The 22,396-nt window shown below is 36.5% G+C and overlaps 1 protein-coding gene across 1 annotated transcript; it reads right to left on the bottom strand.

The window, feature by feature from the left end:
- Nucleotides 1–4,416: 4,416 nt before the first annotated feature.
- LOC117322047 (AP-3 complex subunit mu-2-like) lies at nucleotides 4,417–21,388 on the bottom strand. The gene is made up of 13 exons (XM_033876772.1): nucleotides 21,274–21,388; nucleotides 20,224–20,302; nucleotides 19,385–19,490; nucleotides 18,632–18,744; nucleotides 12,378–12,502; nucleotides 11,606–11,765; nucleotides 11,059–11,172; nucleotides 10,568–10,641; nucleotides 10,278–10,383; nucleotides 9,450–9,608; nucleotides 9,097–9,147; nucleotides 6,508–6,576; nucleotides 4,417–5,780 (listed from the first exon to the last, which is right to left on the bottom strand). The coding sequence occupies exons 1-13, from the start codon at nucleotides 21,306–21,308 to the stop codon at nucleotides 5,715–5,717; spliced, it is 1,257 nt and encodes a 418-aa protein (XP_033732663.1). The 5' UTR covers nucleotides 21,309–21,388; the 3' UTR covers nucleotides 4,417–5,714.
- Between the last annotated feature and the right edge of the window lie 1,008 nt (nucleotides 21,389–22,396).

Here is a 22,396-nt window from a genome sequence, read left to right as displayed (position 1 = left end):
TGAATGTTAATTCTTGCCTGGCATCTCGTAGTCTTATAGAAACATTACTTTAGCTGTTGTAACCATCATGACACCAACTAAAGATTCAGAAAACAAAACCGACCTGCCTGGTATTTCTAAGAGTAGACAATATTAAATTATTTTTTTAGTAATTTCTCCTAAACTCCGTCCACGAACCACCTAGCTGTATAGTACACACAGACACAGGGACATGTAACAATGTTACTCAGGAAGGAGGCTTGTCTAGTATGATAATAATAGATAAGACACAATTCCTACCCTCCCCCTCCTCAAAACATTGTTACATGCCCCTATGCACACAAGGGTTCTACTGTCTCTGTATCATTATAGAAAATGTCCCCATATTTCTTAGTACAGTATATTATTTATTTGTTGTAGGATTTCTTAGTCTATCAACTTGTATCAAAATCTGTTAACCATTTTGTCAAATAAATTATTAATAAAATCAGCTGTTGTATGATTTATTTATGTAATTTCATTGCATATTAATAGTTTTCATGAAATTGATGTATAGCCGTGTCATTGTCTATCTGAACAACACTTGTGGCCTTATTACAAGGTATAGATTTGTTAGGTCATCTGACCCGAAGGGTCAGGATGACCTATAGTCATCATGCTTCGTCCGTCGTCGTGCGCCGTCCGCCGTCCGCCGTGCGTAAACTTTTCACATTTCAAACTTCTTCTCAAGTTCCACCAGTGGGATTGAGCTGAAACTTACCTGAAATGATGCTAGGATGGTCCTGACCAAGTGTTGTTATTTTTCGGGTCAGTCTGAAATCCAAGATGGCCGCCACAGCCGCCATTTTGAAAACACATTTTAAACTTCTTCTCCAGTTCCACCAGTGCTGTTGGGCTGAAACTTGCCTGAAATGTTCCTGAGATGATTCTGACCAAGTGTTGTTATTTTTCGGGTCAGTCTGAAATGCAAGATGGCCGCCACAGCCGCCATTTTGAAAACACATTTTAAACTTCTTCTCAAGTTCCACCAGTGCTGTTGGGCTGAAACTTGCCTGAAATGTTCCTGAGATGATCCTGACCAAGTGTTGTCATTTTTCGGGTCGGTCCGAAATCCAAGATGGCCGCCATGGCCACCATCTTGAAAAACATATTTTAAACTTCTTCTCAAGTTCCACCAGTGCTTTTGAGCTGAAACTTGCCTGAAATGATCCTGATATGATCCCGATCAAGTGTTGTTATTTTTCGGGTCAGTCCGAAATCCAAGATGGCCGCCATAACCGCCATCTTGAAAAACACATTTTAAACTTCTTCTCAAGTTCAACCAGTGCTTTTGAGCTGAAACTTGCCTGAAATGATCCTGATATGATTCTGACCAAGTGTTGTTATTTTTCGGGTCGCCCGAAATCCAAGATGGCCGCCAAAGCCGCAATTTTGAAAACACATTTTAAACTTCTTCTCAAGTTCCACCAGTGCTGTTGGGCTGAAACTTGCCTGAAATGTTCCTGAGATGATCCCGACCAAGTGTTGTTATTTTTCGGGTCGGTCCGAAATACAAGATGGCCGCGGTGGCCACCATCTTGAAAAACACATTTTAAACTTCTTCTCAAGTTCCACCAGTGCTTTTGAGCTGAAACTTGCCTGAAATGATCCTGTATGATTCCGACCAAGTGTTGTTATTTTTCGAGTCAGTCCGAAATCCAAGATGGCCGCCATAACCGCCATCTTGAAAAACACATTTTAAACTTCTTCTCAAGTTCAACCAGTGCTTTTGAGCTGAAACTTGCCTGAAATGATCCTGATATGATTCTGACCAAGTGTTGTTATTTTTCGGGTCGTCCGAAATCCAAGATGGCCGCCAAAGCCGCAATTTTGAAAACACATTTTAAACTTCTTCTCAAGTTCCACCAGTGCTGTTGGGCTGAAACTTGCCTGAAATGTTCCTGAGATGATCCCGACCAAGTGTTGTTATTTTTCGGGTCGGTCCGAAATCCAAGATGGCCGCGGTGGCCACCATCTTGAAAAACACATTTTAAACTTCTTCTCAAGTTCCACCAGTGCTTTTGAGCTGAAACTTGCCTGAAATGATCCTGTATGATTCCGACCAAGTGTTGTTATTTTTCGAGTCTGTCCGAAATCCAAGATGGCTGCCACAGCCGCCATCTTGAAAAACACATTTTAAACTTCTTCTCAAGTTCCACCAGTGCTGTTGGGCTGAAACTTGCCTGAAATGATCCTGAGATGATCCCCACAAGTGTTGTTATTTTTTGGGCTGATCCAAAATCCAAGTGGCGGCCATTTTGAAAACACATTTTAAACTTCTTCTCAAGTTCCACCAGTGCTGTTGGGCTGAAACTTGCCTGAAATGTTCCTGAGATGATCCTGACTAAGTGTTGTTATTTTTCTGGTCGGTCCGAAATCCAAGATGGCCGCCAAATGTGCCGTAAATGTGTGAGGATGTCAAGGAAGGTGAGCCAACATAGTGTTGTTATTTTTTCAGCCTCGTAAAAACTTTGACATGGCAGCAATGGCGGCCATTTTGTAACATGATTACGCAATCATGGTTTTCCTAAACAACATCTATTTCAAACTTCTCAAATTCCACCGGCGGGATTCAGCTCTAACTTACCAGAAATGATCCTGAGATGGTCCTTACCAAGTGTTGTTATTTATTGGGTTGGTCAGAAATCCAAGATGGCCACCATGGTCAACACTGCCACTATATACTTGCTACAGAGAATGCATACTACTATAATATAAGGGTTTTAATTTAGAGTCAGATGACTGTTAAGGCCCCTGGGCCTCTTGTTGTCTGTGCCAACATCTTCTGGTCTCCACAAAACGATGACAGCACCAAATGTAAGGTTGTCACTTGTTACTACTGACAACATTAAAATGTCGCCATAGTTGTAATGTGGTGAGATGTCACCAGTGAAAAAACTTGGTCCTACGTGCGGTAATACAGGGTTGTGAGATGTCAACAGTGAAATCATTTCATCCCGAAACAGGTTCACAACTTTTCATTTACAACTCAAGCCAATATTTATTTAGATCAAGATTTTTAATGTGGAGAAATCAACCATATATAAAAGTTAATTCCTTGATGAAAACATATACATGAATTAACCAATACAACATGTAAACAAAATTATCATTTATATACTACATTGACGTGCCTACCCACGGATTACACAACTTACCCATGACAATGTTTATAAATTTCTTAATATTACAGAAAATAAGCCTATTATGTCTGAAAAAATATGAAATAAACTTCTTTTTTAAAATTCGGAACTTCGTACGTAATAATTTTCAGGAAACCAAACCTGGTTGATGAGATTAGCATAGTTATTAATTTTTTGTTACAGATTTCGTAATGATACGTGAACCATATATATAGTTTATGTGTATTTTGCATGGTTTTAAATTTACCATTTTTTTTATTTATACAAACATCCGTCTTTTTATTAAATTCCATGTGTTGTAACTACAACAAACAGCTCTATTTCAAAGGGTTTAGCACTATGAATAAGGTTGGTAGGCCACACAGAATTGTCAGAAAATATCGCTACTAGTATCACCATTTGATCAGTTTGCATAGTCCAAGACATAACATCACCGATCTTGGAAAAGAATAATTCACTGCAGAGAACAATAAAATTTCTAGCACAATCGAAAATGATCGAATACAAGGATAATGTCATATTTCTGTGATTCAAAAAGAATTAAATCATCTCTAGATAAATGAAATTTAAGTTCTACCCCAATATATATGGCAGTGTATCGGGTTGAATGAAATTGGTCACATGATCAGGAAATAAAACCTCATGTTTCCCTCATATTTCCCTCATGTGACGAATGTTCTTCGGCCATATTGTGGGAAACATTACAATGACGTTTTCAGTAATCATGTTTTAATTCAACTGTTGTTAAATGTTTAAGTCCGAATTAGGTTAGGACACCAGTCTCCATTAAACCTTACTACAACAAGAACCCCCGTACTGAATCCTGATTTTACCGTATGTAGAAACCATGGTTTGGTTTGTTTTTGTTTAACATCCTATTAACAGCCAGTGTTATTTAAGGACGTGCCAGGGTTTGGAGGTGGAGGAAAGCCCCAGTACCCAGAAAAAAAACACTGGTATACGGTCAGTACCTTGCAACTGCCCCATGTAGGTTTTGAACTCACAACCCAGAGGTGGAGGGCAAGTGATAAAGTGTCAGGACACCTTGACCACTCGGCCACCACAACCCAGAGGTGGAGGGCAAGTGATAAAGTGTCAGGACACCTTGACCACTCGGCCACCAGGGCCCCCCTGTAGATACCACATTGTCAAAACAGATTTATAATGTAATTTACGTCCGTTTGAATAACTACATGGAAATTTAATCCAGTATATCATCTTATTGGCTTAGACTTTAAAATATTACGCTTAAAAATAAGCAGCACATGCAAACTCTGAAACAATATGGAATCTGCTGAAGCATGATACGTATTTCTGGCAGTTTATAATGACTTATACTGTCGTCTGATTTATCAACACAACAAGGTAAGTAGTTTATTTATAATAAATACTGTACAACAAACTATTGCATGGTAACCTATGACAGGAACACATCGTGTGTAAGAGGAACGCTCCAATGCTCTCTTATACATGTTCATAATTACAATAAATGTATACATCTTTTACAACACAAGAGTACCACAGTTTTCAAAATTAAAATCCTACCGGAGCATCATTACGAAAACTAAATGGATATGATGCTTGTATTCCTTTATCTTTCATTCTCAACACCCAAAATTGAATTCATGCTTCAATATTTAAAAAATAAATCAAACACAACAATCATAAAATAACAAAAGCACTGTTGGTCAAATTTGTGGTCACAAACAGTTTATAAATTATGTACTCACAAAATATAGAGTGATGTGTCGAATGATTTTTGTTGAAAGAAAATACTGATTTACACAATAAAATGTGAACATCTTAACTCACCACGTTGATATTATACTGTCAGTCTGAGACTAATAACTTTTAAACAAGACTGAAACTTTTAACACTGTATTGGACCGAAGTGTGAATACACAATTACAAGTCTGAATATAATGATTATTTTGGAGAATTTTTAAAAAAAGGTTTTTCTTGAGTATTTGTCTGTTTGTTGCTGAACATACATGTACACTTTTATGACTCACACATTTCCAATCAACAGATTATTCTATTCTGAATGAATTGTAATGACTTAGAAATCTAAACCTTATTCTTTATAAACCTTATTTAACACTATACCCACACAGCATCATTTATGGCCAGCTGTACAATGTGAAATAGCACATTTCTCATGTAATGAAAAGTATAATGTTCTTCTGGTAACATACCAGTTATAGTACCAGAGTTCTGGCATATCTTCCACGTTCGGTATGATGTTGAACATGAACCAGAAGTCCTGAGCTGAGTACTACTGTTACTGATACAGTAAAAACTAGTGGGGTACCCAACTGTATCTCGTTATTCCACTTCTCGGTGATGGGGCACCACAGGAATCGATCAAGCTTCTGTACAGCCCTCGGAAGTCAGCTCGGAGCTGCATCACTAGTTCACAATCACTTACATCACTATTTCACACGGATTTATCACAGAATATCTCCATACGTGTTATCCAACCATTGTCTGAAATTTATTCTGCGGACAACAAGATTTCACACAAACCAGTCGTTCCATATGGTGCTATGGTTATTATGTCCGTACTTGAAACTTTCCAGCTTTCGTTATATATTTCACTCCCTTGAAAGGTTTGTATTTCTGAAGGAAAATGAACCAGAAAAAAAAGTAAATTAGCTTGTTTAAAATTTTAAACATTTTTGCTCCTGCTCACATTTTGATGGGAGTGGAGCTACACAAAAAATCATGGTTAAGAAAGTGAATAATGTGATATTTACTATTTTGAAATTTTTATGTAGTCCTTCCCAAGATGTAGACCTACATTTTTAAATTAGATTATGTAGCATTGTAATACATGTATCCGTGAATGGGTCTTACAAGGAGCCCTGAAAATCTAGATAAATTTATATTTAATTAAGGGGAGATCACTCAGGAAATGAGATTCTCTAAGGGGAGATAATTCAGAAAAGATGTAAAGTAGAGACAAAACTGAGAAAAAACCAATGTAGATCTGTGTCTAGCTCTTTCTAACACACATCTAGATGTTATTTGCATAAAACATTGATAAAGCAAAGGAAATAGGAAATGTTCTCAAATGTTTCCCTGACATATATATATATATATATTGTTGATAGTCTGCACAAAATGCATATGACTGAGGAGTTCCTTTATGTTTATAGCTACATATATTCCTATATTCAGATATTTTCAACAGATTGACTGATTTTTCAAAACTTTGCACCAGGAAAAGTAAATGGTCTGATATTCAAAACTCATTTCTGTGTACTCATCACAAATGTAATAATTTTTTATAACTTGACAGTGGTTATATCGTAATAACGTAATACTCATCACTGTCCACACTTACCTCCCCATACATGTCGAGTCTGTTGACTTTGATACCTGACAGAGCCAGCTGACTGATGGTGAAGTACATCTGTAACAAAATGGTGTACCATATAGACAACATATGTGGACACAATGGCTAGAGCAACCATTCTATCACCATCAACTTGCGTATAATATTCAACCTTACACCAATTGAGATATTGTTTGGTTACTAAAAATAGCCAAAATCATTCTAAAGTTAACATTTTAAAATTTTTTGTCCAAGTCACATTTATCTCATCATGAAACATCATACAAATGCAAAAATAACAAGAGGCCCATGGGGCCTGTATCGCTCACCTGGTTGGATTTGACCAAATGTCAAAATAATGTTCATGTTCAAATTGTTAATACACATACTCTCTAAGGGACTGAAAGACCCTATGGATTATTTTTACAACCTAATTGTGTTCGAAGAAACTAAGTCCCTTAGGGTGGGGTAAGACTCTTGGGCCTATTTTTACATCAGAACTGTGTTTATCCCTTAATGTCCAACGATGTTATACATAGTTATGGGATGGAGGGTCACAGTAACCATTTATGCAAAATCTGTTCCCCTTTCACCAAGGATGTTTCTGACCAAATTGGGTTCAAATCCATTTAAAACTTTATGACTAGGAGCGATATAAAGACAGATCTCTATTTCCATTATTTGGCCCCACCCTTCAGGCCCCTTGGGGGTCAGAGTCAATATTTACATAAACTTTCTTTCCCCTCTTCCCCCAAGGATATTCCAGACCAAATTTGGTTCAAATCCATGCATAACTTTATGATAAATAGCGATTCATATGATAAACCCCTATTTTCCTTTTTGGGCCCCGCCACTAATGCCCCTGGGGGTTCAGAGTAAAAATTTATACAAACACGGTTCCCCTTCTCCCAAGGATGTTCCTGACCAAATTTGGTTCAAATTCATTCATAACTTTACGACTAGTAGCAATTTAAAGGATTAACCCCTATTTCCCCTCTTAGACTCTGCCCCTCAGGCCCCTGGGGGTTCAGAGTAAAATTTATACAAACTCTGTTCCCCTTCCCCCAAGGATGTTCCTGACCAAATCTAGTTAAAATCCATTAAAAACTTTATGACAAGAAGCGATTTAAAGACTAATCTCTATTTCCCCTATCTGGCCCCGCCCCTCAGGCCCCTGGGGGTTCAGAGTAAAAATTTATACAAACTCTGTTCCCCCTTCTCCAAAGGATGTTCCTGACCAAATTTGATTCTAATTCATTCATAACTTTATGACTACTAGTGATTTAAAAGATTAACCCTATTTCCCCTATTGGGCCCGACCCCTCAGGCCCCTGGGGGTTCAGAGTAAAATTTATACAAACACTGTTCCCCTTCCCCCAAGGATGTTCCTGACCAAATCTAGTTAAAATCCATTTAAAACTTTATGACAAGAAGTGATTTAAAGACTAATCTTTATTTCCCCTATTTGGCCCCGTCCCTCAGGCCCCTGGGGATTCAGAGTAAAAATTTATACAAACTCTGTTCCCCTTCTCCCAAGAATGTTCCTGACCAAATTTGGTTTAAATTCATTTATAACTTTATGACTAGTAGCAATTTAAATTAACCCTATTTCCCCTATTGGGCCCCACCTGTCAGGCCATTGGGGGCCAGACCAACCGTTTATACACAATTGGTTCCTCTTCACCCAAGGATGCTTCAGACCAAATATGAATCAAATCCCTTCATTTCTACAGAAGAAGAAGGATTTTAAAGAATTTGCTATATTTCCCCTATTGGGCCCCGCCCCTAAGGTCCCTGGGGGGCCAGACCCACCGTTTATACAAAATTGGTCCCCCTTAACCCAAGGATGCTTCAGACCAAATTTGGTCAAAACCCACTGAGTAGTTTAGGACTAGTAGCGATTTAAAGGAAAAGTTGACGGACAGACGACGGACGACGGACGACGGACGACAGACGACAGACGCTGCGCCATGCCATAAGCTCACCGGCCCTTCGGGCCAGGTGAGCTAAAAATGATTTGCACCTTGGAAAATACCAAAAATTTATGTTACATAAGTTTCCGGTAGTGTAACATCAAGTTTCTAGGCAGACAACGCTTTCAGAAAACATATATTAGTCAAATATAACTTACTTTGTTATAAATTAAATCATCGTTAAATAATATATTTCAAAATTTACTGTTTATTCGATATTGGCTATTTTTAGCAACAAATCCATACTCGAACTTGTTTATAATACGTGAATTCGCATATTATACACAAGTTGGCAAATTTCCCATTCTATCACTGCAATATGTAGAGCATTTGAATTAAATTGAAGGATTTATTGATATGTAGCTTCAAACAATTTTGTGGATAGATTTTTGGGAATGTTATTGACAGTTTAATATTGCTATTGTAATTTAGCATATATGTAAGATTTCTCACTACAACTACATTTAAATCCCAATCTGACACACTATACTGAATAATGTATCTGACGATGAGCTTGGAGTCAAATGTTACATGATTTTCCCATAGGCTTACTACAGGATCAATACAGAAGACCATTCCTTTATCTTATGTCTTAACTACTGTATACTACTATTTCTCTACTTACATTGATAGTCGGGTTGGATTCAGGTACTGGAGCTCCTGTCTGTAGAGTTACCTGGAGAAAAGAAAAAAATTATTCCATAAAATTTGTAAAAATTCAGAAGGGATTTTTTTCTGTGAAATATTAAGTGGGGCTTATGCACCACGCCTCAACTCCTTAAAATGGTCATGTATGGACTTTGACCCTTCAACTTTGAGTCTAATCAGGATGAGGTCTTGATATTATATTATTACAGTGTACATACAACCTAAATTTGTTGAAGGGTTAGTGTAATTTGTTTAACAATTGTCCTCCATGGACCCTCGTGGTTTAGTGTATACAAGCTGTAGAAGTTTTGTTCTAATATTATTACTTACAGTTCCTTTAATACTGGGTAATCTAGTAGTGTCAATCCTTCCTATATCCCAGGTCATCACCTTGGAGACTGGGTCAAAGGTGTATTTTCCTTGAGTTGGGGTCAAGGTTGCATTTAGAACTGTCTTAGGAAAGGGAACCTCCATAACTACATTTTCCACCTGAAAACAGATTTTTATAGTTTATAAACATTGAAATTCACTTGATTTGTCTCTGCACTGGACCGACACAAACAGTGCAACTCATTTCATTTAAACTTAAACTTCCAGCTAACCAACTCTATCACCCCTTCCCAAGGCTATAATACAAGCATTTTTGTATACATTTACATGTAGTTGCTTTTTCAGACTCTTGATTGATTCTCATTGTAAGGAAAGTGTTAAGTTAAAAATGTGTCTAAGTAATAAACTGTTAGGGTTCTGCTCAGCAATGTATTTTACCTGACGGAGTAAGTGTTGTAACCTTTGAACTATCTACTGATTACTGAATAAGATTCATTGCTCTTCTGTTTGTTAAATTTTAGAAGAATACTAAGGTAAGTAAAAAAGACTCCATTAGATACGACTCTAAATACATAGTCTAATGAACCAATTGCAAGTCACAGAGATCTTTTATATCTATCTTCCATAGGGAAGCTTTTCTGGCCAATGGCTGGATAATGTGTGTGACGTTTGTAGAGACTGAATGTATCACCATTTATCTACTTAAATTGAGCAAGTCAAAGTGATCCTTATGTTTGAACTCCAAAATAACTCAGTTTCATGATTCACATGAGTATTTTGTAAAGTTTTATAAATGTAGGTAAAGCGAGGACATCAACATCACCCTACCGTTTTTCCCATGGTAGTCTTTGGTCCCACTGTCACCTCAAACCTCCCGGACGATCCCTCCCGGAACATAATGCTGTGTTTCAGGTAAATTGGTATAGCTACAAGACTGAAAAGAGAAAAATATCAAATATGATTGAAAGGTGAATCCAATACATGATTTAAAGCAAAAACACAAAATGCTCTGTTTTCATTGTAAATTGAATTGTAAATGAAATTTAGCTGCCATATTCAAGTTTTGCATCAGGTAAATTTTAAATCCAGACTTCAGTTTTGTACAAGTTAAAACTTACTTGTTTGATGTTATGTGGTAGGATATGAGTCTGAAGTTGCCATCTGGGGGTACAAAAGACAGGATTCTCTCACTCTGTACAAATTAAGATACACAATACAGCAAATTAAGCCAATTAAGTAATCATCAATGTTTTTATGCAGAAAAAATAACACATTCTGGAAAAAACCAATTTTGTTTTGAGTAAAGTAGCTCTTCTAGCCAACCATGGAAACTCTAATTTGACCCTGTGACCTCATCAATATTTCACTGCAAAAGGGAAGTAACTCTAAGTTTATCATAAATAGGATTGCATAGTGTCATTTGCTAAAATATTGATTAAATTGTCAAAATAGAACGGAGTATCCTACCCAAACATATAAGCTACTAAAAATTAGTGTCAAATTTTCTTGAAATGTATTTGGAGTATGTCAACATATACCTCAGACACAAGGTCAAAATATGAAGCACTATGTTCCAAATAACGAAGATGGCATATTTTTTCAGCCTTACCTCCCATCGTTTGAAGCGTACACATGGATGGAAACTGACGTCGTCGAGGAGACGCGAGTTGATGAAGGATAAGGTCAGATCAGGCATTCCGGTCAGTTTGATCAGACAGTCAATCTGTACAATGACAATACACCATAACAATCAAGATTTTCTGCTTAAATAATTTGACACAAAGCGATTCTTATTAAAATGGTTTTCAACCTTTTCTTCAGATTTGTATACTAACACACCCATGTAGATTTGTATATTTACAATACATGTATCTCCGTCTCTCCAGTTATGGTTTATTTCAGATTTGTACACTTACATATCCCTATATCTCTCTTGTTATGGTCTGCTTCAGATTTGAACATTTACACTTCCCTATTTTTCTCCTGTAATGGTTTTATTCTACAATAGACATCTCTCTGTCTTCCATTATGGTTTGTTTCAGATTTGTATACTTACATATCCCTGTATCTCTCTTGTTATAATCTGCTTCAGATTTGAACACTTACACTTCCCTATTTTTCACCTGTTATGTTTTGTTTCAGATTTGTACACTTACATATCCCTGTATCTCTCCTGTCACAGTTGTTCCAGATTTATCTATGATGGCATCTATCTCCTCTATCACATCAAAGTACGCCTCATTGTTGGTGTACTTGACCCCTGTCCGTCGCCAGGGAATATTGGACAACTGACCAGTGGGCAAGATGCCACTCACACTGAAAACAAAATTGTAGTGTTCATCCTTAAACCTTGTCAAATTCTCTGAAGTTCTTTTTTTGATTTCTCCAGTTCATACTGATTTTTTTTTTCTTGAGTTTTCCTTCAAGCAATTTTGAGATTATTTTTTCTTATCATTTTACGATCAGTAACTTTGAACACATGCTAATCTTACTCAAAGTTAATCACAGGTTGAAAGGAAACAGTCAAGAGTCAGAGTGAGGTTTACAAAGGTTCTACTCACTCGGATAGAAATTTACATCTTACAGAGGAACAGCCTTCATTTTGTTTCTTAATATTAATGTTTATTTTATCAACATATTAGCTATAATGCGAAATTTGATGATAGAAATTGACAACCAATCAATACATTGCATGAAACTGCCTACAAACTGTGATATTCCATTATACACCAAACTACCTAAAACTCTGTTCTGAATGTTTCTTGTATGAATATTTTTTTAAATTTTTTTTCTAAAACATTTTTTTTTTCTATTTATAGCAAATGTTAATTTAGGAAAGAAATCTGTCCCTAAGAATGTTCAACCAAAATATCAACAGCCCTATCCACACAAGTTAAGATTGAAGTAAGAGAGATCTGTATATCTGACCTGGTGTTTTTGCCTGTAACAGTGTCGGTAATGGTCCGGAGGAAATTTGGAGGTTTAATCAACTCCTTCAGAATATTCAGCTCCACTGCTAACGGGAAACCGTTGTCAAGCATCTCGTCAAGTAACTGAAATTAATTTACATTTCGTCAAGTAACTGAAATTAATTTACATCTCGTCAAGTAACTGAAATTAATTTACATCTCGTCAAGTAACTGAAATTAATTTACATAGGTCAATACTGAACAATATGAGAGTATGACAGTCTGGTATAATCAGTGAAAATGATGGCCAGCAAAAGAGAACCGTGACTACTGTTGGTAATTAGTAATACATGTACTTACAGGGGTAGAATTTAACTTTTTTAGTAACTCGCACGTTGTTGCGAGTGGATAAAATTTTAACTCGCAAAATTACAAACTTACTCCCAATTTTGAAATTATGTGTTAACATTAAATATAACAGATGTTTTATGATAAATAATCTTTACTTTTCAGAACCACAAACAAAAGAACAGTTGCTTCAAATAAAGTTTTTATTTGAGCCAAAATACAATTTTTTTTTTAATTTTTTTTTTATTTAACTCACTGTTCATATTAGCCAGGGTATATACTCCCTTCAAATATCATCAACTTCAAGATCAATGAATATTGAAGGATTTTGATCCTATATATTACTTACATCTTATAATTTATTTTCAAGAGAACAAAAAATCAAAAAAATCGGTCATTTCATTTGATTTAATCACGTATGATTTCTCATAAAATCTTTGACAAATAATGAAATAAGTATCAATTCTATCTAATTACAAGAGGCCCAAAGGGCCTCAACGGTCACCTGAGATTTGAAATATTTCGGTCAACTAAATTGACCCTTTTTGGCCCCACCAATCAGTCCTAATGGGGTCAGTCTATGAAGAGTATTTGATTCATACATATAATAGATAAGAAGATTTTTGAAATTTCAGTCAATTTGACCCTTTTTGGCCCCGCCCACCAGCCCCTGGGGGTCAACCAGGGCCAACATGTACATTACATCAAACTGTAATCCCATGCTGATAATTTGAACCAAGTTAGAATGAATTCCAATACAAATCCAACAAATAATAGTCAAAAATGTGATTTCCCTATATAAACTATAGTAAAGTTTACCCCCTACCCAGGGGCAAACGTGAGACCCCAGGGTCATGAAATTCACAATTTTGGTAAAGCACCTAAAGACCCTTCAATCTATGAAGAGTATTTGATTCTAACATATCTGAGAGTAGAGAAGAAGATTTTTGAAATTTCAGTCAATTTGACCCTTTTTGGCCCCGCCCACCAGCCCCTGGGGGTCAACCAGGGCCAACATGTACATAACATTAAACTGTAATCCCATGCCGATAATTTGAACCAAGTTAGAATGAATTCCAATACAAATCCAACAAATAATAGTCAAAAATGGGATTTCCCTATATAAACTATAGTAAATTTTACCCCCTACCCAGGGGCAAACGTGCGACCCCAGGGTCATGAAATTCACAATTTTGGTAAAGCACCTGAAGACCCTTCCATCTATGAAGAGTATTTGATTCTAACATATCTGAGAGTAGAGAAGAAGATTTTTGAAATTTCAGTCAATTTGACCCTTTTTGGCCCCGCCCACCAGCCCCTGAGGGTCAACCAGGGCCAACATGTACATACCATCAAACTGTCATCCCATGCTGATAATTTGAACCAAGTTAGAATGAATTCCAATACAAATCCAACAAATAATAGACAAAAATGGGATTTCCCTATATAAACTATAGTAAAGTTTACCCCCTACCCAGGGGCAAACGTGAGACCCCAGGGTCATGAAATTCACAATTTTGGTAAAGCACCTTAAGACCCTTCCATCTATGAAGAGTATTTGATTCTACCATATCTGAGAGTAGGGAAGAAGATTTTTGAAATTTTAGTCAATTTGACCCTTTTTGGCCCCGCCCACCAGCCCCTGGGGGTCAACTAGGGCCAACATGTACATACCATCAAAGTGTCCTCCCATGCTGATAATTTGATACAAGTTAGAATGAATTCCAATACAAATCCAACAAATAATAGTCAAAAATGGGATTTCCCTATATAAACTATAGTAAAGTTTACCCCCTCCCCAGGGGCAAACGTGAGACCCCAGGGTCATGAAATTCACAATTTTGGTAAAGCACCTTAAGACCCTTCCATCCATGAAGAGTATTTGATTCTACCATATCTGAGAGTAGGGAAGAAGATTTTTGAAATTTTAGTCAATTTGACCCTTTTTGGCCCCGCCCACCAGCCCCTGGGGGTCAACTAGGGCCAACATGTACATACCATCAAAGTGTCCTCCCATGCTGATAATTTGATACAAGTTAGAATGAATTCCAATACAAATCCAACAAGTAATAGTCAACAAGAGATCCCAGAGGGATCTTGGCGCCCACCATTGAATGTTCTTCATAGGTTCCATGTCAGATTGATCTTTTCTCTACTTTTCTCTTCTTCTAAGTCTTACTAGAATTTGAGAAAGATTCCTTCAGTACTTTCTGAGAAATAGCGATAACAAACTTCAATTGTCAAAATCCAAGATGGCTGCCTGTCGGCCATGTTGTTTTCTGACTGGTCTCAAAATGCAATATGCATAACTAGGCACCAAGGGGAACCTACATATGAAATTTGAGAATGATCCCTTCAGTACTTCCTCAGAAATAGTGATAATAAACTTCATTTGTCAAAATCAAAGATGGCTGCCTGTCGGCCATCTTGTTTTCTGATTGGTCTCAAAATGCAATATGCATAACTAGGCACCAAGGGGAACCTACATATGAAATTTGAGGAAGATCCCTTCTGTACTTTCTCAGAAATAGCGATAACAAACTTCAATTGTCAAAATCCAAGATGGCTGCCTGTCGGCCATCTTGTTTTCCGATCGGTCCCAAAATGCAATATGCATAATTAGGCACCAAGGGGAACCTACATATGAAATTTGAGAAAGATCCCTTCTGTACTTTCTCAGAAATAGCGATAACAAACTTCAATGGTCAAAATCAAAGATGGCTGCCTATCGGCCATCTTGTTTTCTGATTGGTCTCAAAATGCAATATGCATAACTAGGCACCAAGGGGAACCTACATATGAAATTTGAGAAGCTCCCTTCTGTACTTTTTCAGAAATAGCGATAACAAACTTCAATTGTCAAAATCCAAGATGGCTGCCTGTCGGCCATCTTGTTTTCTGATTGGTCCCAAAATGCAATATGCATAATAAGACACCAAGGGGAACCTACATATGAAATTTGAGAAAGATCCCTTCAGTACTTTCTCAGAAATAGCGATAACAAACTTCAATGGTCAAAATACAAGATGGCTGCCTGTCGGCCATGTTGTTTTCCGATCGGTCTCAAAATGCAATATGCATAACTAGGCACCAAGGGGAACCTACATATGAAATTTGAGAAAGATCCCTTCAGTACTTTCTCAGAAATAGCGATAACAAACTTCAATGGTCAAAATCATCCAAGATGGCTGCCTGTCGGCCATGTTGTTTTCCGATCGGTCCCAACATGCAATATGCATAACTAGGCACCAAGGGGAACATACATATGAAATTTGAGAAAGATCCCTTCTGTACTTTCTCAGAAATAGCGATAATAAACTTCAATGGTCAAAATCCAAGATGGCTGCCTGTCGGCCATGTTGTTTTCCGATTGGTCCCAAAATGCAATCTGCATAACTAGGCACCAAGGGGAAACTACATATGAAATTTGAGAAAGATCCATTCAGTACTTTCTCAGAAATAGCGATAACAAACTTCAATGGTCAAAATCCAAGATGGCTGCCTGTCGGCCATCTTGTTTTCCGATCGGTCCAAAAATGCAATATGCATAACTAGGCACCAAGGGAAACCTACATATGAAATTCGAGAAAGATCACTTCAGTACTTTCTCAGAAATAGCGATAACAAACTTCAATGGTCAAAATCCAAGATGGCTGCCTGTCGGCCATCTTGTTTTCCGATCGGTCCCAAAATGCAATATATGCATAACTAATCACCAAGGGGAACCTACATATGAAATTTGAGAAAGATCCCTTCTGTACTTTCTCAGAAATAGCGATAACAAACTTCAATGGTCAAAATCCAAGATGGCTGCCTGTCGGCCATCTTGTTTTCCGATCGGTCCCAAAATGGAATATGCATAACTAGGCACCAAGGGAAACCTACATATGAAATTTGAGAAAGATCCCTTCAGTACTTTCTCAGAAATAGCGATAACAAACTTCAATGGTCAAAATCCAAGATGGCTGCCTGTCGGCCATGTTGTTTTTCGATCGGTCCCAAAATGCAATATGCATAATTAGGCACCAAGAGGAACCTACATATGAAATTTGAGAAATATCCCTTCAGTACTTTCTCAGAAATAGCGATAACAAACTTCAATGGTCAAAATCCAAGATGGCTGCCTGTCGGCCATCTTGTTTTCCGATCGGTCCCAAAATGCAATATGCATAACTAGGCACCAAGGGGAACCTACATATGAAATTTAAGAAAGATCCCTTCAGTACTTTCTCAGAAATAGCGATAACAAACTTCAATTGTCAAAATCCAAGATGGCTGCCTGTCGGCCATGTTGTTTTCTGATCGGTCCCAAAATGCAATATGCATAACTAGGCACCAAGGGGAACCTACATATGAAGTTTGAGAAAGATCTCTTCAGTACTTTCTGAGGATTAGCGATAACAAGAATTGTTTACGGACGGATGGAGGGACGGACGGACGGAGGGACGGACGGACGGACGGACGGACGGACGGACCACGGACCACGGACGCAGGGCGATTTGAATAGCCCACCATCTGATGATGGTGGGCTAAAAATGGGATTTCCCTATATAAACTATAGTAAAGTTTACCCCCTCCCCAGGGGCAAACGTGAAACCCCAGGGTCATGCAATTCACAATTTTGGTAAAGCACCACAAGACCCTTTCATCTATAAAGAGTGTTTGACTCCACCGTATCTGAGAGTAGAGAAGAAGATTTTTGAAGTTTTAGTCAATTTGACCCTTTTTGGCCCCACCCCTCAGGCCCCTGGGGGTTGGGGACCATATAATTCACAATTTTGGTTGACCTTCAGCCATAGAAACTTTCTGCCAAATTTCATTGAATTTTGTTAAGTGGTTTTGGAGAAGAAGTCGAAAATGTAAAAAGTTTACGGACGCACGACGCACACCGCACGACGGACGACGGATGACGACGGACAAAAGGCGATTAGAATAGGTCACTTGAGACTTCGTCTCAGGTGACCTAAAAATGCTATTCCCTGTCCATCATGATTTTACAACATATTTGCGATTTGGAAAAAAAACCTGAATTTTTTCGTTTAAAAATTTCATTTTGTTTTTGTCACATCTGAAGTTGATTTGTTAAATTAGAAAATGGACAATACAGCAAGTGCAGATAGAATTTCAAGTAAGAACAAAATATTTACTGATGATGACTTGTCGGGACTATATTCTTTGCAAGTTTTGCAATAAATTTCAATAACATGCACATGATCATCGTCAAGGTTTTTTTCCAGGTCAATATGCAGTTCCCATTTCTCGACAGTTTGTTTTGTTGGCCTTGGGATGCATGTCACTTTTTTCTTAGGAGTTGGGCTACTTTCTCTACATGAGTCCTTGCTCTCATTATTTTCGACGATCTTTTCATTTGATGTTCCGGCAGCGGCTGACTTAAAAAAATTGATTATGTCAGCCATGCTAGCGAGACGTCACGCTTTGTTTCTCGGAAACTCTCGTTTCTTTTCCATTACAATATATTCATGTATATCGTAGTCTTTGAGACGCTTGAAACTAATGAGTGCTGTGTACAAGCGTCATCAATAATGCATTGTCTGTGTGTCGGTTTTTGTGTAAAGTTTTCGTCGATGTTTTACTATGTGTGTCTGTTTTACCAGGATTTATATGCACTCGCAGAAAAATGCGAGTACCACAATTTTCTACTCGCAAAATGAAAAATCAGCTCGCATTTAGCGAGTGTGCGAGCGTTAAATTCGAACGCTGACTTATATACATGTAACACTCTCTCATAACAAAATGTCTGCATACAATTTAAAATTATGGATGTACAACTGACAGATTCTTGTTGGTAAACCAAATCACTATATTTTTGATATCACAATGATGATATAAGCAAACACTACTGTAGTACTATAAAAGTCATAGACAATGTCTGATGTAGTATTTTTTGAGTGCCGGAATACAAACCTCATAAACAATGACATAATGCTCCTTTAATATGCTCTCTGTGCACTCATTGAAATAATCTTCAAATGTGTCAAAGATCCGATGTAGGAACTCGATCACAAACATTGGAGGCACTGAAATATATATATGTAGTCAATCACAGACCCGAACAGAAATGAGACTGAAATTATAAAACACAGCAAATCTTGTTGCTTACACAAACATTTTCTTTTTGTGTGTACATCATCTCAACCAACTGGAAGGTTAAATGGTGTTTCATACACTGAAAACTTGGGTGGACAAATATATAATTTTTCAATATGAGTTTCATACGTCGATATGCGACAGCATCATAAAATCAGAATACCTTCAGATAAAATTTCACAATTTACAAATAGGCAGACATAAATTCTAATGTACATACATTGTATATGCAAATTATGAATAGATCATACAGCGGTAGATTTGTATTTTTTTGAGAAATTTAGCACTTAACATGAAAACAAATAACTTATTGCAAACCTTTTCTAATCTGACTTACTCTAATTATTTTTACATATATAAAAGTCACCCTCAGATACTCCCAATATAAATGTTTCAGAGGCATAATTATGTAAGACTATATATAACAGAGATTTCAATTTCAAGGTCAATGCCTCCTCCAGGATTATCATTTTTCTCTATATTCAGCAATTTCTGAATGTCAAAATTACACACTACTATGAGTTAAATGACAAGTTAAAGATTATGTTGTGGGTGCTAATGTTTTAATACCTTCTGTAGTGACAACAGCAACATAATACAGCTGGTTCCTGTAGATGTTGATGAGGTAGTGATGAGGAGTAGGAATCACTGGAGGCACATCATCAGCAGAGGCAGCCTAAAGATAATCACTTTCTAAGTCAAATAATTCATAGTATAAAATCAGGGCTTTTTCTAAGTGCTTTTTGGGGCCGTTAATGGTCCCCATTCCTAATCGAAATTATTTCATATTTAAGCCAAATTCCTAAAATTTGCCTTTACTCCTGAAAAAAATCTTTCATGGGCCAATTCATCAATTTTCTTCCCAAAATGACACAAAAAGGCCCCTTCCCAAACCAGTGAGAAAAAGCCCTGAAAATATAGCTTCAACATCAAGTGTCCTTATTGACTGTAAAATGTCTTCCATCTATAAGTTGAATATTTCTTTGATTTAATAATGATGATTTACAATGTACATGTATTATAATAAATGCTGTTAATTTTGAACTGAAATATAGATGTCACTAGGGGTTACATTTTTATATTTTTGTCAATCAAATGACAGATGGGTCATGAAAATGAAGACATGATGGACAGACCTCAACTTTGATTTGAAAATAAAAGAGTTCACTTGTAATTTTCCCAATTACTGCAAAATTACAAAATTTACAACACAAAAAAATTATTACCTAGTAAATAAATAACGAAACAGTACTTAATTAACATTGTCATTTACAATACACATATACAGTAAATCATACATATCCTGATGGGGTCGGCCCTACCATTAACATCTTAATTAGTTCTTTCTTTGTGATAAAAAAGGAAGATCTTTATAGACTAACTATGAGAAAATACTGAAATATACAAACCTTTCCCTGAACTTCAAAAAAGTAGTCGCATATTGATTTATGTATGACACTTTTCCAGTGTTTTTCCATAAAAACATCTCTGCAAAAAAAAAAAAATACATTTCGTTAAAAAGGTACTTACAAACACATTGAAACTGTTGCAAGAAAACCAATTTTTTCAGACGATACCGATCTTGTAACATTTCAAACTGTATATCATGTTTCTTGCATGGCTCTTTAATATTTGATCAAGATAAAAAAAAGTTAATAATCAATATAACACAATGCATATATGATAATGACAGACAGCAAAGTATCTACACATAAAACCAATTTCAGAAGTTATAATCAGTTATATATGGGATCCAACTGATTGATAATCTCCCAATTACTGAACTCAAATACACTGTATAGGCCTATATGGAGACCTTGTCGATAGGGCCAATTCACACATGTGTAATTATACACGAATTATAAGGACTCAATATGTTGTATTGTCTTTAGTCATATTTGGCAATATCCATACATGTATATGTCTAATATTATTATTAGATGTTGGGTTACAGTATATTATTTATGTTCTGTATCTCTCCAGAAATTGAGGATATAATTTACAATTCAATTCATCATCATTACTCCATATGTGTATTAATTAATCACAGGGCATCTTGTGGATTTTTCTTTGTCAGGATAACCAATCAAAGCAGTTGACTCTGGGCAATATCAAGCTGATTAAAATGAAAAAAAATATGCATCGCGTTATGTTGTAAACTTTGCCTCTGTTCATCAACACTTCTGTATAATTACTAATTAGACATCATATAATTCTACATCGTATATGACAGTTATGACTGCACTATAAAAATAATGACTGGTCTCCAATCCGCATTTATCAGCACTAAAACTTTAAAAAGGTATGACGACAGCCACAATCAACACTGATTGTTGATAAGTGACAGTGCTGTGCGGAAACTGATCACGAGTTATCAGATTCCTCCAGCCATTTGTAGCTGGATGCTGAAACATATTGAATCGAAATCAACCATCGTCTGGCGGTACCATGGTACTTACCCACTACTGTTTATGATGAAAAGACTGTGTATCATGATGAAAATAAGAAGTATATACAATTTTCTGAAATAAATGTCATAAAACTACCGGGGAGGCAGGGCCACGAAGAACCGGAAGTTTGTATTAATCTAAGTCGTTTGGGCGCTTTTATTCGTGTCTCTAATAAACTAATTCATACTAAAAAATCCGGAATTTAATATAAATAAAAAAATCTGTATTTATGTTATTTGATTTGTTTTGTAAGCAAAATTCACAATGAAGAAGGGCTCCTATTAATGCAACCGAGCACAAAGTCTTTGCATTATTGACCAAAGTTAATATATTATATATTATTTATAAGGGAGATTAATTCGGGGTTTTTTTTTTCACAAATTATGTTACAAATACACTAAACTGTACCTGCATATTTGCCAAATCCCTTGTATCACTTACACTGTCGAAAATTAGAGACAGTAATTTTAAATAGACTATAAAGACGAATGTTTGATTTTTCTACACATTTCCACTTGGATCCTTAATGTACAATATAAGTACAAATGAATAATTCTTACGAAGTGTGCTATTATCATTTTTGTACTCAGAATGTTGTGTGATATTATTGCCTATTCACACCAAAACAGAAAATATTCGGCTTCAATGATACATGCCGTGTATCATGGAAATGTCAGGTCCCCAAAGAGAAACCCGTGATGGTGCCATCGAAATTGAAAGAAACAATTAATGATCATTATTAAAGTGTCAGTTTTGTATCATATTAGGTACAGTGTGTAATAGCTAGTTATACTTTCGGAAAGCATGCATGAATACTGTATTCATTAATATGCATTGGAAACTATAGCCAGAGACCTATATACTAGTATATAGGTCTCTGCTATAGCTACGTCGAACTTTTGTGTTTGTGAGTGTTCCATATAGTTCAAGGAAATCATGTTTTATTATGAATAGTTACATAAAAGTACCCAATCTACTGCAACATGTAAACTTTATGCGGAGAAGATCAAGGAAGAAAAGTTCTCGCTAAAAATGCAGTAGTTCAGATCACTCGGGGCCAGATCAATGTTAGTGGTTGGTATAGTGAAATCTGTAGTGTCACGGACTACATTTAAAGGTGGACATGTATGGA

This window comes from Pecten maximus, chromosome 2 (genome assembly GCF_902652985.1).
Source record: "Pecten maximus chromosome 2, xPecMax1.1, whole genome shotgun sequence".
In the NCBI taxonomy this organism is placed as follows: Eukaryota; Metazoa; Mollusca; class Bivalvia; order Pectinida; family Pectinidae; genus Pecten; species Pecten maximus.
The sequence above is the reverse complement of the archived record's forward strand: the minus strand, read 5'-3'. Positions and strand labels throughout refer to the sequence as shown.

Coding starts and splice junctions, on each gene's coding strand:
- LOC117322047 (XM_033876772.1), bottom strand. CDS start 21,308: ATGATACACAGTCTTTTCATCATAAACAGTAGTGG. Junction 11,173..11,605: donor CAGGAGAGATACAGGGATAT/GTAAGTGTACAA, acceptor GTCATTGTACAG/ATTGACTGTCTGATCAAACT. Junction 10,642..11,058: donor TACGCTTCAAACGATGGGAG/GTAAGGCTGAAA, acceptor TAATTTGTACAG/AGTGAGAGAATCCTGTCTTT.